The 17222-nt window shown below is 41.0% G+C and overlaps 1 protein-coding gene across 5 annotated transcripts in view; it reads right to left on the reverse strand.

Annotated features, from left to right (window-relative positions):
* Positions 1-17222, reverse strand: part of LOC132778998 (sodium channel protein type 5 subunit alpha-like) — a 392126-nt gene that overhangs the window by 41229 nt on the left and 333675 nt on the right. For all 5 annotated transcript variants that reach the window (XM_067470381.1, XM_060782622.2, XM_067470377.1 and 2 more), the window contains one exon: positions 13742-13915. In XM_067470381.1, the coding sequence (XP_067326482.1) occupies positions 13742-13915 (174 nt within the window). The remainder of the gene's footprint in view (positions 1-13741; positions 13916-17222) is intronic.

A 17222-nucleotide genomic window follows, 5' to 3' on the forward strand; every position in this document is an offset into this window, starting at 1 on the left:
AAAGGAAAAAACAAAAGACCTCAGCCTTTCTTTCCTCTTCTTCATGATGGTGAAGGTAATATTGGTAATAGTAAATCACTTTCCAATCACAATAAAGACAGCAAATGAACCACAGGCAATTACATTTGGGGAAACCCGATAATCATTTATTCGAGCCCTAACTGAAATCTCTCTCAATTTACTGGAAATATGCAGAACAAAACTAATCAGCAAATTAAAGCACACAATGGCATTGCTAACCAGCTGCGACAAGCGACAGAATTCAATAGGTAAATGTGGAAACTTACTATTAAGCAACTTTATAGAGTAACATCAGGTTTTGTTAAATCACCTGGTATTAATAGGTTCTTGGCAGGAAACATGTATTGCCTGGAGGCTAATTAGTCAAAGTGTCACTATGATTGTGAAATTTGCTCTTTTTGTGACACAGCCCTGCTGTTCCGAAGAATGATTCAGTGCTAAGCATTTGTACTTTCCCACTTTTACATTATAGACTGATGGACATCAGCTGTGAGCCACCAAACTGGACATGGCAAGCCTTGTTGCATTCCTCTCTCCCTCCCACACACCCTTGTGATTACAACATATTTTTACCTTGTGTGAATTTTACATATCCCACATTGTCACCATATATTGGGATCTGTATGCAGAAGTTTCCAATAGGCTTCTCTTGATGGTAGCTTGGGTTATATAATGGAAACTATGGGAGAGGCATCCCTTTGAGAGAGCCACTTTGAGCAAGAGAGGTAAAGACATTTGTCTGTTTATAGGAAAAAAGGAAAAGGCAAACAGGTGTTATGTTTGCAGGTTTAGTGGAAGAGTTAGAATAAACTGTAGCTTAGTGATCAGGACAAGTAGCCAACAATGAGAGGAAACAGTAGCTTAGTGATCAGGACAAGTAGCCAACAATGAGAGGAAAACTGCAAGCAACTCTACAGAAAGGCCATAGTCTTAAATGTCTCTGCACAAATGCACAGGGCTTGGGAGCTAAATGAGATGAACTTGAACTCTTACCACAGAAAGGCAAATATGACTTACTAGGCATCACTAAAAGCTGGTGGGATCATTCATGTGACTGGAAAATTATAATAGAAGGATATACCCTATTCCAACTAAATATACCAAACACAAAAGTAGAAAGGCTGGCATTTTATGTCAGGTTTGTATACATATGTGTAAGATCCACAACATAAAGGAGAAGAACCAAGCTGGGTGAAAATTAAGGAAGAGAGATACAACAGTGGCATCATTGTGAAAGCCGATTACATATTTCCAAGCCAGATAGAAGATTTGAATGATACCCTTCTAGAACCAATGGACTAACTTTCAGAAAGGAAAATGACAATAGTAACGGGAGATTTTAACCTCTCTGATATTTTTGGAAATCAAACTCCATAAAGAACATTATATCCAACAAATTCCTCAGGTGACTTGCAGACAATTTCATTTTTGGACTTGATCTTAACCAATGGAGATGAATTGGTCAACGAGGTGGAAGCAGTGGTAGGGGTGACCATGTTCTCCTGAAATTTGTCATATGGAAGAAAGGGGAAACTAAAAACACTGAAATATACACTCTAGGCTATCAATAAAATAGTTAAGAGTAGAGGTGTCACACTGGCAATGAAAGTCTGCATAGTTAAAGCAGTGGAATTCCCTGTAGTAACCTATAGATGTGAGAGCTGGACCATAAGGAAGGCTGAGCAAAGGAAGATAGATGCTTTTGAACTGTGGTGCTGGAGGAAAATTCTGGGAGTGCCTTGGACCACAAGAAGATCCAACCAGTCCATATTCCAGGAAATAATACCCGGCTGCTCACTGGAGGGTAGGATATTAGAGGCATAGATGAAGTACTTTGGCCACATAATGAGAAGACAGAAAAGATTGGAGAAGATAATGAGGATGGGGGAAAAGGAAGGGAAAAGGAAGAGGGGCCCACCAAAGGCAAGATGTATGGATGGTATCCTTAAAGTGACTGGCTTGACTCTGAAGGAGATGGGGGCGGCCATGGCCAACAGGGAGCTCTAGTGTGGGCTGGTCCATGAGGTCACGAAGAGTCGGAAATGACTGAACAAATAAACAAGAACACTTTAGGAAAACTGACTCCAGTTAAACTGAGAAAAGTATTTTGCAAGATCCCAAATCAGAAATACTTCTAGAATCATAGAGCAATACAGTTGGAAGAGAAGGCAGGAGGAATAGGAGCTTGTTAAAAGTATGATATTGATGGCACAATTGCAGACAATTCCCAAAAGGAAGAATAGTGGGAAGTTTCTGAAGAAACCTGAGTGGATGTATAAGGAACTTTGAGATGAACTCAGATTCAAAAGAGGAGATGTACAAGACACTGAGAGCATTGAGACCATTTCATACTTTCTTTGTATCATATTGTTCCCCAATATTCTCAGGCTTGCTTGTAAGGTACACAATAATGAAAAAGGGTTTTTTGGGGTTATGTTTCGAACTACAAGAAGACCAATGAAAGAATATGTCTGCTGTGTGCGGAAGAGTTTAAAAGGCTAATAGGGGACAGAGAAAACCGCAGGACACCTTCTTTGAATTAAACATTTCCTAGAAGAGAAACAATGCTGAAGCTGGAAGCAGAGCAAATGATGCCGGCACGGTTGGGTTCATAGAATCATAGAATCATAGAATCAAAGAGTTGGAAGAGACCTCATGGGCCATTCAGTCCAACCCCATTCTGCCAAGAAGCAGGAATATTGCATTCAAATCACCTCTGACAGATGGCCATCCAGCCTCTGTTTAAAAGCTTCCAAAGAAGGAGCCTCCACCACACTCCGGGGCATAGAGTTCCACTGCTGAACGGCTCTCACAGTCAGGAAGTTCTTCCTCATGTTCAGATGGAATCTCCTTTCTTGTAGTTTGAAGCCATTGTTCCGCGTCCTAGTCTCCAGGGAAGCAGAAAACAAGCTTGCTTCCTCCTCCCTGTGGCTTCCTCTCACATATTTATACATGGCTATCATATCTCCTCTCAGCCTTCTCTTCTTCAGGCTAAACATGCCCAGCTCCTTAAGCCGCTCCTCATAGGGCTTGTTCTCCAGACCCTTGATCATTTTAGTTGCTCTCCTCTGGACACATTCCAGCTTGTCAATATCTCTCTTGAATTGTGGTGCCCAGAATTGGACACAATATTCCAGGTGTGGTCTAACCAAAGCAGAACAGAGAGGTAGCATGACTTCCCTAGATCTAGACACTAGGCTCCTATTGATGCAGGCCAAAATCCCATTGGCTTTTTTTGCCGCCACATCAAATTGTTGGCTCTTGTTTAACTTGTTGTCCATGAGGACTCCAAGATCTTTTTCACACGTACTGCTCTCGAGCGAGGCGTCCCCCATTTTGTATCTTTGCATTTCGTTTTTCCTGCCAAAGTGGAGTATCTTGCATTTGTCACTGCTGAACTTCACTGTTGTCCGACAATGAGATAGTACAGGAATACCTAGTGACGCTGGAGGAACTTGAGTCCTGAAGGCCAGAAGATGGCACTTAAAGAACTTGCAAATGTAATCTTAGAACCATAGGTCTTTGAGACTTCTTGAAGAGCAGGAGAGACCACAGCAGACAAGAAGGGCAAAAGAATGAGATTTCAAATAAGCTGTTCCCAATGTCCATTTTGGTTCATTTTGCTTCCCTAAGGCTCCTAACAGAAACAGTGTTTTGCTTAAGAACGCTCCCAAACATTTCCAAAGGACAGGGGGCTAAATTTCTCCATATTTTGCCTTCATCTAGGTTTTTTTAAGCCCAAGAGACACTTCCCTTCCCAAAAGGAAATGACCTGGTGATTGAATTTCAGTTATTCCCATTGGGAAAAAGGATTTGCCTTGTCCTAAAATGGCCCTGAGGGAAGCAGGAGAAAATAAAATAAAATGTCATTGATGCATCCTATGAGGTTATTGGGGCATGTGAAAAGGAACACAACAGTTTTCAGGAATAAATTGGAGATGTGGTGGCCCTGCAATGCCTCCTGGTAGCCCAACACATCCCTTTAAATCTAAACACTTGCCGGCCACTGCTCCGGAGACTGCAACAATGGCTGAAAATGCCACCTTCTCCTTCCACACAAACCTGGAAATGTCAAGAAGTCTATTTCTGGTTTTGAAAAATGAATAAAATTTGATGTTTAACAGTTGGTGTGACCCATTTAAAGATAAATAGCCACTCTTGTAACTTTCCAAAAGAGGCAATTCGCTCCTTTTCCTGACCCAGAAAAGGACAACCTGAGGAGTCTGTGGAAGTCCAGGGCTGCAAAAAGTCCAAACTTGTCAATCCTCCCAATCTGGCAGGGACAGACCTGATTAGTCCTCTGTCACCCTAGATTTTCAGCTGCTTTTAAAACATTTCTGTTATCTCCTCTCACTTCCCGTTTTCCTCTGCCAACTGAGTTCAAAGTCAAAAAATACCTTGCACTCAGTTATCAACAAGAAGAAGGGCTGAAATATTGATCTTCCCTGTAAACTAAGACAAAAGCAAACTATGGCCACCTCTCTCTGCTAGCTGTTTTTCCTAATTATTATGTTTTGCAGTTGCAATCACACTCTGAAGTTGACTAGCACAGAATGGTAAAAATAAAGGTTTCCCCTGACATTAAGTCTAGTCATTTCTGACTCTGGGGGTTGGTGCTCATCTCCATTTCTAAGCTGAAGAGCCGGTATTGTCCGTAAGCACCTCAAAGGTCATGTGGCCAGCATGACTGCATGGAGTGCCGCTACTTTCCCACAGAAGGGGTACCTATTGATCTACTCACACTTGCATGCTTTTGAACTGCTAGGTTGGCAGAAGCTGGACCTAACAGCAGGAGCTCACCCCGCTCCCCGAATTCAAACTGCCAACCTTTCAGTCAGCAAGTGACAGAATTAAATCTTGCCTTTCCCTGTAGGTGAATGCAAAAGCAAATTGCTGCAATATTCCCTAACTTCTCTGTTCATTCACATTATTAGCTTTTGCCATCTTGACCACATTCTGATGTTTCTAGGACACATGTGTCCAGGTTTTCACCTGCGAAATGTTGGAGATTATGAATGTATTGCAAAGCACGTGCGCTCTGACTTTACACTTCCCAAATGCATTTCTGCTAAAGCAGATCTGTTACTAACACTAGGTCCAATTGTCTATTGTTCTTGGAACAATATGGGTTTTTTTTTCTCCATTTGTAACAAGAATGTGCTGGCAGCTCAATACTTCTACACAGGCACCTCTAAAACAACAACAGAAACCAGAAAACAATAGCTATGACAACATATGAGCTGAGTCTGGTAGCAGCAACTGTTTGGGAACAACTGATTATAGCAGATTGTACAATTATTGCCAAAGCAATACAAGCCTCCATCTTCCTAATCAACAGGGAGAAGAAAATCCAGAAAACTATTAAAGTAATTACACGCCATCAATATAGTCACTCCATACGGCAACTCCTTTTTTCCAGACGAATTGGCAGAAGGCTGGCACTGAGTCCCACATAAGACACTGTTAACCTGTGAGCCACCCAAGCACTGTTTAAAAGATGCTTTTTCTTGGCTTCGGCATGTGTGTGTTTGGTTACACTTGTGCGGCAGCCAGGCTTTCTAAATATAATGCGGAGATCCTGGAAGAGAAAGCGCTTTCCAGTAAACAATTTGGAAGGTTGCTGAACATTCACCACCTCGCAAGAAAAGAAGGGAAAAGCAGCTTTGCAGCCACCTGACAAATAATGTTTCTCATCTACTACTCTCTTGATTTAGCAGAGATAGTTCCAACGAGAACCTGCCATCCCACTTTTTCAGCTGCTTTTAGAACACCCTAGTTTCTCTCTCCTCCTCTTCCTTTGTTCTCATCTCACTTTGATTCCTTCAAACTGTCCAAAGTGCTAAACTTGTTTGCACTCAATTATTTTAGGAGGGGGAAAGGAGAGCAAGGAATTTGGTCTCTCTCAATAGACACAGGCAAGAGCAAGCATCTGCAGTCTGCCCTAGTTTTTGTGTTCTTCCCTATTAATAACTCAGCCATCTTGACCACACAGGTCCTGGTTGTCATTGTAAAATATTGGAGAGGATGGATGTGTCCACTAGTCTTGGTACATTTGTATAGAATCACTATCTGTTTCAGTTTGTTTCATTCGTATGACCCTATTTTTGTTTTTGAGCACTGCTTCTGAAAACGGGGGTGTTTCCAAATGAACAAATATTTTTGGACCATTGGCCAACATGGGAGGCCTTCCCAGGCTCCCCCTCCTCTCAATTTTAGGACTAGAGGGGTGAAAATCATCACTCATGGAGGGCACATCTACCACTCTTAGTCGACCAAGTTTTCTAACATTTGGGTCTTTTCTTGATTTTTTTTATTTCTATAAATAAAATATTAAAAATATTCCCTCTTTCCATTACTGTTGATTTACAGAGGTGCCCTGAGGTTAAAGGCAGGGCTTAAGACACCACTGCTTCTGAGAGGTTTTCCTCTGGATATGCAGAGGAGACCCAAGCTGAAAGGCAGGGCTTAAGATATCACTGATTCTGAGACGTTTTTCTCTGGACCTGAAGAAGAGACCTGGCAACGTCACTGTTTTCTTGCGCTCTGATTGGCACAAACATCTCCTCCTCCACCTCTGACGCATGTGGAAGAACTCCCTGAGCTGCATGAGGAAAGTCATGCAGCCCGAAAGCCAAACAAAGAAATGGAAACAGTGCAACTTTCTCTTTCATTTCGCCTTTTGTTTCATCCAAAAATGGCTCTTTTGTTCCGTGCCATCCGAATGGACAGTACGAAATGACTACCTGAATGAAACAAATGGAACAAATATTGCACCCACTTCTAGTGTCAACTAATGTTCTCAAGCACAAAATCAGAGGATGCCTCATGGACAATACGAAAATAGAGGATGCTCCATGGACAACCTCAGTGGCAAAGAGATGATTTGCATTTCAGTACAGAAAATTTCATTTTGATCCAGGGATTAAATCTGTCAATTTCAGAATTGATCAAGTTTTGCTCTCTGTGAAAAGCTGTTTCCAGTCTGGGACTTTGCACCAAAAATGTGGAAAACATTTTTAAAACATTATTTTCTGTGCAGATAGTAACTTTCCTAAGCAGAAAATAATGTTTTCTGCACAAACCACTGTGTATTTCAGCATGATTGAATTGGACACAAGAAGAAGTCCCTAAGAATATAACTGCATCTTGATTTTGGCGGCAACTTGATTTGGGCTGAGGATGGGGAATTAGTAAAATATTTGTTACATTCCTATTTTGAACCTCATGATTCATGTTCTAGGACAGAGCTTCATAAACGTTTTCCACTCATGACCCTTTTCTGTCTGAGAAATGTTTACATGACCCCAATATATAGGTAAATAAAATAGAACTAAAATCAGTTGTTCACTGATAACAATTCAGCTTCAGATAAGAATCAATCAGGACCAGTTAACACCTCCCAAGAAAGGATTCCTCCAGGCAGCAACAAGCCAGGCTTTGAAGCTGCAAGGTCATTCAATCCTACTCAAGGTGGCCAATTGCAACATCACACCTGCTTCAAGTTCTTTCGTCCACCCTGGACATTCCACAGATATATAAACCTCTGAGGATGCCTGCCATAAATGTGGGTGAAACGTCAGGAGAGAATGCTTCTGGAACATGGCCATACAGCAACCCAGTGATTCTGGCCATGAAAGCCTTCAACAACACAAACAGCTTTGACAAGGCTTGCTAAACAGCCTGATTCTCCTTTTTGTGGAGTACAGCTGAAAAATCTTCTGCAGGGTCCATTGTAAATATTGCATGTTGTTACTCACAGATTTGTGTAAATGGGTGATGCTGAGAAACTTTTTACTATTGTCAATTTTTAATGTCTCCAAAATTGTGTTAAGGGGTCAGGAGCAACGTTTAAGAAGAGTGGTCTAGGACAGAGGACCTCTTAAATGGGAAATCTATACTACTGTGTGAGTATTCAATATATTTGGGAAGAAAAAAGTGCACATAACACTATGAATGTATTCTGAAAATGTAAACGATGTTTCAAATTGTATGACATTTTAATCACTCTCAGGCCCTATCTATAGTGTCATTATATGGTCAGTGTAGACCAGGCATGGGCGAACTTCGGCTCTCCAGGTGTTTTGGACTTCAACTCCCACAATTCCTAACAGTCCAAAACACCTGGAGGGCCAAAGTTTGCCCATGCCTGGTGTAGACTCCTATACCTATATTACAGTTTAACTATGCTGAACTGCATTATATGAGTCTACACTGACTTATAATGTAGTTTCAAACTGCATTATATGGCAGTGTAGATGAGGCCTCAGAGGGACCCAAGAGATTCAGTGCTTTCCCTAGCAAACTCTGCAGATGAACACCTACTCTGAATTGTACCCATCTTCATCTTTTTCCCCAAAGGGATTAACACCCAGAGAATCTCCTCCTAATCCAACACATTCAAAGACTACAAAATAAAACCTGTCGACTTCAGAGGTAACTTCAGACAAATCATCCAGGAAAACCAAGAACATCTTGTTGTCAGGAGTTTCTCTGTTTTATCCTACATACGTTTTTGCCGGTTGCCTATGTTTCTTCTTTAACACGGCTGCCACTTAGCAGGCGATCTGTCATTCCTCTACTATTCTCCCCCCAATCCTCCTTCTCTCTCTCTCTCTCTCTCTCTTTTTGCAAAACAGACACATTTCTTTGAGATGTATTGGAGCCCATTATCAGAGATCATCCTTCAAGGATTCTCTACTGGACAGAAATAGCCCTTTAGTCAATGGATTATTGTAGAATCTCCGAGGGCTGGCTTTGCAAGACGAATCTCCTTCGGTAATCCACAAAGATGAAATGGTCTTTGCGGCACCACATAGACAAATCAGTGTGTCAAAGCCTTGCCGTAGAGCTGAGTTAAAGTAAGTGGCCGGATGGGGGAAAGCCACAAGCGTTGACTTTCCTTCCCTTTTAAGTTCTTGATTCCTCTCCCCTCCAGATTTTAGGGATAAGCTACACATGATCAATTGCATTCATGATGGGAATTTCCTTTTTTTTCTCCATTACGAAAAACAGCTTTATGGACCAACTACAGCTGGCACTGTAACAGAATCCAGGAAATGGTAAATTACACTTTGGTCTACAATGACCAGTATCCCCTAGCTTTGTTCCAACTGGACATAGTTGCTAGAGGATTCTGGTAATAGAAGTCAATTGAGGTTTCATCATTACTGAACCTATTTCTTGGTGAAATATTTTTAGAATGTTGTAATTTCCAAATTTTAGCACTGATTTAGTCTACAGCAGTAGTTCTCAACCTGTGGGTCTCCAGATGTTTTGGTCTGGAGAAATCCCAAGAGCTGGTAAACTGGCTGGGATTTCTGGGAGTTGTCATAGAATCATAGAATCAAAGAATCAAAGAGTTGGAAGAGACCTCATGGGCCATCCAGTCCAACCCCCTGCCAAGAAGCAGGAATATTGCATTCAAATCACCCCTGACAAATGACCATCCAGCCTCTGTTTAAAATCTTCCAAAGAAGGAGCCTCCACCACACTCCGAGGCAGAGAGTTCCACTCCTGAACGGCTCTCACAGTCAGGAAGTTCTTCCTCATGTTCAGATGGAATCTCCTCTCTTGTAGTTTGAAGCCATTGTTCCATTGCGTCCTAGTCTCCAGGGAAGCAGAAAACAAGCTTGCTCCCTCCTCCCTGTGGCTTCCCAAGAGCTGGTAAACTGGCTGGGATTTCTGAAAGTTGTCGGCCAAAACACCCAAGGACTCACAGGTTGAGAACCACTGGTCTATAGAATACAGATGCTGTTGGCTTCAAAGAGGGACATTTATTGATACAAGGGTTAAAACCTTGATATTTCATCCTCTGCAGCTATTAAAAGCTTATGGAATTTTTTGTTTTGTTTCAGGAAACCAAGGTTGGAGAAAGGCTAGATCCCTTCTTCCCTGCAATATAGTCTAGACATGGTTTTCTTCCTGCCCTTTTAAGTTATTGGTTTCTATTTTAAGGTTAAAAAATTGGGGTATTTTGTTCTGGCTTGGAGGAATGAATAGCTTCCAAACTTTTTCTTGACTGACTAAGATTTTGAAGGTTTATGTGTCGTTTTGATTAATTTTTTTCAGGACTCCCCTTCTCACCAGAACTTTTTAAAATATTGTACAAGATTTTCTCACAGAGAAAATATGCAAAATTAATGTTTTTCACACACACACACTTTCTTTTTAGCATAAATGCTGCTTTGCGTTCTGACCAGCCATTTTGGGCCTGGATTAAGAGAAAAAAGCGGGGTATAATTCAATTGTTGTAGTCTGGCAAGAGCCAGAAGATTCTGAGGATGAGGGGTCTCAAAATGAATGTGTTCAGAGAGAATCTGAGAGTATTCAGGAAGATTTGCAGACAGGTCAACATGACCCAGCTGATGCTTTGCATTCTTCAGATTGTTCCTTAGCAACTGGGGAAAGTGAAATTGAAGTTTCCCTGGAGAAAAGGCATTGGGAAGATAAGCAGGGCAGAGAGGTTACTAGGGAGTGTAGATTAGATCTCTGAAAACTGGGTGTGAAAAGGAGGCAGACTAGATCTTCCCAGCACTTCCAAGATAATGCTTTGAAATCCAGGTGTCTTCGCCATGACTTCATGGGATCCTGGACGGGTTTAAATTGGTCGTTTTAGTTCCAAGCACTTCAGACAACATTGCTACAGGGCAAACAGTCTCTTGTTCATTTTACCAAGCTTCCAAGTCCATGGTTCTTGTAATGTCAAGACTCTTGTTTCATGTTCCTGCCTCTGTCTATGTACCTTCGAAGAGTTTTACCTGGAAGAGGTTCCTGTGTTCATGTTCCTGGAATTACCTTGGATTATTTCTATGTTTTTGGATTTCTAGCTACCGTGATGTTTCATTGGATTTCTTGAAAGACTTTGATTGAACTCTGGCTTTTTAAAATATATATTGCAGGTTATATCCTGATTGCTACTTTGGGATATAACCCTACCTCCCCCCTTTTTTTCTTCTTATTTTATTTATTGGTCTCTAGTGTGGTGCTGGGTGAACAGGTGCCTCAGGGCTAAGGTGCAACATAAATATCAATATAATAAAAGAATGTGTCATTAAAAAGTCCATATTATGTGACAGCTGACAATTTCCTCTAGAGGATGTCTTTCAACAATCTTTTTGTCAAGGATAAGAAAATGTATTTTTCCTCTATTCCTATTATGACCTTAATTCAATCCGATTGATTTTATTTACAAAGAAATCTCCAATTTTGGAAGATCAGTAGATTCCACAATTAGGTAAGAACTTCATCAGAGAAAAGCATGAAAGATTTCCAAAAATCTGGGAGTTATTTTTTTCTCTAGAAGTATTTTGTACAATATGGTATGAGGGGGACATATGCGCAGACTTCACATGGATGAGAGAAACTGTAGATGATAACAAGCCTATTGAAATGAAGGACTTCTGGAAAACCTAGAAAATGCCCAGAGAGGCCATATTTTGCTGGACATGGATAAAGGAATCCACAGTACCAGTCCCACGGATACAGGGACTATACTGTACATGCTAAGCAGACTTGGATAGCTGTTGTAATATTTCATAACTATTTTGATTATTCCTGTTAACTACACTAACATGAAATCTTTTCTCCACTGAACTCAAGACAGTACACACAGCTCTCTTCCACCCAACAGATGATCTCAATGGCCTCATTCTTATGTACTTCTGGCTGTGAGGAGTAGCCAAGACCATCTAGTGAGTTTTATGGCTTAAGGAAAACCTGGGTTCCTTAAGGTCTTGTGCCCTATGTACAAGACCTCATACATTATATGAGTTTACACTGACCATACAATACAGTAAATTATATGGCAGTCTAGAACCAACTTCATCCAGAACTCAAAACTACTATACAACATTGGTCTCACAACACACAATGGACTGGATCTTTTTGTTAGTTCCAATTAAGGTGACAGACCTATATATTGACTTGTCCTTCACAACTGATTCAGTGGATCTCCTCTACTCTGACATGCAGTAGGATTTAGGCCACTGTTGACCATACCAACATCATGTTAACAATAACGAAGTTGTATTAAAGAATTCAAATTGGTGTGCTAATTGGAAGGATTTCGAGTTTAACCATGGAGCAATCCCAGTAATTGACACAGCTCTGAAGCAACACAATGAGGTGCACAAGGCACAATGCCCCGGACAGCCCAACAATTTCCTATTAATAGCAGTGGTAATACCTAACACTTTGAGAGCTCTCCTCCTCTTCAATAACACGTTGCAGACTTGGCTGAAGTATTTAATACTCTAAATGCTCATCTGGGGGATTTATGGTTGTCCTGTGCGGCAGGAGGTCACAAAATGCAACATGCTGGATAACATTGGTATAAAAACACAGACAAAGGGAGGACAAGGTAGGAAAAAAACTCTGAAATCTTGAAGCCCCTTTGAGTCTGATATTGTCAAGTGAGGTCGGTTGCCAGTGTATCTCTACCCAGGTCATATTAAGCAGCTATTCACATTAGCATGGCATCTGAAGAATCCTCAAGAATCCCTTCTTTCATCTTTCTGAAAAAAGAAAGTGTCATTCTCCTCTCCACTTCAATGCAGGTTCATCCAACTTTTGTCCATATCAGTGAGCCTCATGACCCCGATCTTTCCTGCTGAGGCAATGCCCTTAAATGATGTTCTACTAAAGCATCGTGATTAGGATTGGAGCATTTCTTAATAGGCAATCTAACTTTATATCCCCAAATTTGAATTGTTTTTCTGCCCATAGCACTAGTACATCATTGCTTGCACTGAGAAGTTCTCAAAGCTTCGTGAGGCATCTACACTATAGAATTAATGTAGTTTGACACTATATCAATTCTCATGTCTTTGTACTATGACATCCTGGGATTTATGGTTTGTCTTGGCAAAACACCCTTTGCCAGAGAAGGCTTGTAAAACAACAACTCCCATAATTCCATAGCACTGAGCTATGGCTGTTAAAGTAGTGTCAAACTACATTAATTCTGGGTTGATGTGAGTTTTCTGGGTTATATTGCCATGTTCCAGAAGCATTCTCTCCTGACGTTTCACCTGCATCTATGGAAGCATCCTCAGGGGTTTTTGCAGTTGGCCACCTTTATTAGCATTGAATGGCCTTGAATCAATCAAGGCCAGCTAACAACTCCCAACAAAGGATTCCCCCAGACAGGAAACAGCCAGGCTTTGAAGCTGCAAGGCCATTCAATGCTAATCAAGATGGCCAATTGCAGCATTCACACTTGCCTCAAACAGAAAATTGTTCTTTCTCCCACCCTGGACATTATTCCACAGATATATAAACCCCACTTTCCTAGTTTCCAACAGACCTCACACCCTCTGGGCGTGCTTGCATAGATGTGGGCAAAATGTCAGAAGAGAATGCTTCTGGAACATGGCCATACAGCATGAAAAACTCACAGCAATGCAGTGATTCTGGCCATGAAAGCTTTCAACAATACATTGCATTAATTCTATAGTGTAGATGCATCCTGGCCATGAACATTTAAAAAAGAATACAAATTCATAAGCCTGGTGGTTTGAATTTGCCAGATATTTCCATGTAAAGGGTCAAAATAGAAAACTTCACAAATTGCAAATGCCTTGAGAACACTTGACGTGGCCTCAACTGTGAACCACACATCATTTAATCCACATTCAAAATATGAAAAGCATCCACATAGTTCAAAACTGAGCTGGATTCAAATTGCTGGATATTGCAATCTGAAGCAAAGAACGATACTTACATCTACAATGAGGAAATCAAGCCAGCACCATGCATTGGTGAAGTACTTCTTAAAGCCATAAGCCACCCATTTCAGAAGCATCTCCAGCACAAAGATGTAAGTGAAGATCTTGTCAGCATATTCCAACATGGTTTTAATGTTCCTTCTCTCTTCGAGGTAGATGTCTTCAAATGCCTGAAAAGGAAAAGTATCACACCAAGACATTCAAGACAATTTGCTCTTTGACAAATGGAACTTTGTGGCAGTAAAAAATCAAATGGTTTCGCAATTTAGTCTTTTTAAATCCACTTAAAATGTACATGAATAATGATGTTTCACAGTTAAGAACTGAAGACAATACTCAAGAAGTCACTATTCTACTGTTGCCATAAAATAAGAATTAAAGACTAAGCTGTATGTGGATTTGTTTTGTCAATCTGAATAGACTCTATTTTGACAATACCTGACATCTATCCATGACCTATATTGTTTTTTGAGTGTTGACATGTATGTTATGCTGGAAAGGCCATAACTGCAATATTGTGTATCCAACAACAAGACATTGCAGCTAGATACAGTGCCAGACCCTGTGGACATCCTATTAAACAGCAAACAAACCCAGACTACATTATATGCTGGTCTCATAGACCTCAGATGAGGATGACCAGGTATGTATTACATATTGCTCATTGTTGGGCTCAACAGTAAGATGCTATGTATTTCTCAGAGGATGAGGGGCTGTGTGTAATCAGGGTGAATTACAGATTTTTAATCAAAGAGATGTGCCAGTAGTTACAGATGAGACAGAGGATGTTTGGGATTCCTATGTTTGTTCCTTAGCAACAAGGGAAAGTCTCTAGGGAATCGTCCTTCAGCAGATAGGGAGTTTTCCTGTGATATAAGATTAGGCCTCTGCACAGAGGGAGTGAAGGATAGATTAATTAGGCATTCAGAAAGACTCTGTGAGAAGTCCTTGAAACTCAGGTGTCAAAGACACGCCCTCATGGCTTGTTGGTTGGGCCTGAGCTTAAATTAAATGATGTTTACTTGGTGTCTCCAGAACAGACAACGTTGCCATAGATACAAGTTCAAGTTTCAGTTATCAAGTTCATGATTTGAATCTCCTGTGTTTGCCTATGTTCCTGTAAGAGTTTTGCCTTGGAAAAGTTCCTGTTTTCATGTTTATGGATTTATGCCTATGATCTTGACTTCCTAGATTCCATGTACTTCCTGGATTCTATTTTGGACTACTGATCTTTGTATATATAGACTACTGCTATTTTATAGCACATGTTCTACTGTTTTTTTGAGAAATGCCCTTTCCCCCCTTTTGTACATGCTTTTCTTAATAAGTTACTACTGGACTCTGGTGTGGTGCTGGGTGAAAAGGTGTCCCAAGGCTAAAGTGCAACACTCATGTAGAGCACTGAATGCAGGTAATCCTTACCTGAGGTCTATGAAACCAACACAGAATGTATCCATTTGTTGATTAAGACAAATGGTCTGCATAACGCTCCATAACTCTGACATTGTATACAAAACTGATGCTTCAAATAAACTATTATTTATCCTGGCTACATCTGTGAATAAACTGGACTGAAAGCAGTGCTGGGGCTTGGTAGGTCCTTTGGCCAAAGTTATTGTTTTTTTGTCTATTTGTTTTCTTGCTCAGTTTCAGGAGTCATCCTACCATTGTGTCCTGGCTGGAAAGCTACAGTAGAGCTAGTATTTCAGTCCTACTCAACATTATGTAATTATATCAGCAAAGGAGATATAGGAGTGGAAAAGGTGAGCAAAATGAGAAGTGGTAGAAAAAAGAAAGCCATCTTTGAAAGGAGAAAAAGCAATTCTCCCAGCTCTCAAGCATCATAGCAGTTCACAGCTTTCTCTCCTAACTGAGATAGGTTTTTGTTGCCATCCCCTGCCATTGCTATGCACTGCTTGAAAAAGTGCCATATGTCAGCATAATGGCCTCTTATACCAATATAATTGCCCACAATCACACACACATTCTCAAAGCTGTAAGAATGTGTAGTTTGGTCTGTGGGTCACCTCACCTCCTACTAGAATATGACAACTGTCCTTGATGAATCAGAGTAAAGTTTACCTAACTGTTTGCTTCGAGTAGCAGCTATTCAGCTTTTTAGGCAGGGAAAGAATGGAATTGAAGGTTTCTTTTAGTTTCCTGCCTAGCATCTGGTATTCAGAAGTATTCAGAGCCTTCAAACTTCAAGGTTTCTTTTTCCCCCTGTTATGGCTAATAATGCTGAATAAATTCACATAATCCTCCTATGAACCATTATCTAAAGTAGCAGCTGATACTGCTGTAAGTTAGTCATGGGTTATGTGAAAAAGCATATAGGGCCCATTACTAATTTATAGAATGACTGCATTCTGTACCTCCTCCCTATTTTTCCAAGGTCTGAAGATCATGCCCAGTGGATTACTCCATATTGTCTTCTTCAAAGTAGGCTAAGCTGAGAGAACATGACTCAGTTGTGTCTAAGGATGTAATGCATCACTTCTTAAAGGATGTCATGCATCACTTTTTCTCTTAAAGGAACCAATGAGTATAGTTTTTTAAAACTATGCAGAGTTTGAAGCCTATTCCAGACTTATTCAGTGCAAATTTTGTCCATGACATTTTTGGAACAGGGAATAGCATTTTTTTCCAACCGAGATAGAATTTTCTGCACACAAAAAAGTTGTTTCCTGCATTGTTGTTGTTCATTCGTTCAGTCGTCTCCGACTCTTCGTGACCTCATGGACCAGTCCACGCCAGAGCTCCCTGTCGGCCGTTACCACCCCCAGCTCCCTCAAGGTCAGTCCAGTCACTTCAAGGATGCCATCCATCCATCTTGCCCTTGGTCGGCCCCTCTTCCTTTTGCCTTCCACTTTCCCCAGCATAATTGTCTTCTCTAGGCTTTGCTGTCTCCTCATGATGTGGCCAAAGTACTTCAACTTTGTCTCTAGTATCTTTCCCTCCAGTGAGCAGTCGGGCTTTATTTCCTGGAGGATGGACTGGTTGGATCTTCTCGCAGTCCAAGGCACTCTCAGCACTTTCCTCCAACACCACAGCTCAAAAGCATCGATCTTCCTTCGCTCAGCCTTCCCTAAGGTCCAGCTCTCACATCCGTAGGTTACTACAGGGAATACCATGGCTTTGACTAGGCGGATCTTTGTTGCCAGTCTGATGTCTCTACTCTTTACTATTTTATCGAGACTGGACATTGCTCTCCTCCCAAGAAGTAAGCGTCTTCTGATTTCCTGGCTACAGTCTGCATCTGCAGTAATCTTTGCCCCTAGAAATACAAAGTCTGTCACAGCCTGCATAGGAAACCATTTATTTGGAGGCTAGAAGAGTCAGGTGACTCACTGAATGAAGTAATTAGCATGGGATTTGTAGTTTGGTGAGATTCTAAGAACTCTGTATTTGGACAAGTTCAAGAAAGTGGACTTCACCAAACTGAAAATTGCAACATTGCATAGGATAGAGGTTTAA

The sequence above is a fragment of the Anolis sagrei genome, chromosome 6 (assembly GCF_037176765.1).
Source record: "Anolis sagrei isolate rAnoSag1 chromosome 6, rAnoSag1.mat, whole genome shotgun sequence".
Classification (NCBI taxonomy): Eukaryota; Metazoa; Chordata; class Lepidosauria; order Squamata; family Dactyloidae; genus Anolis; species Anolis sagrei.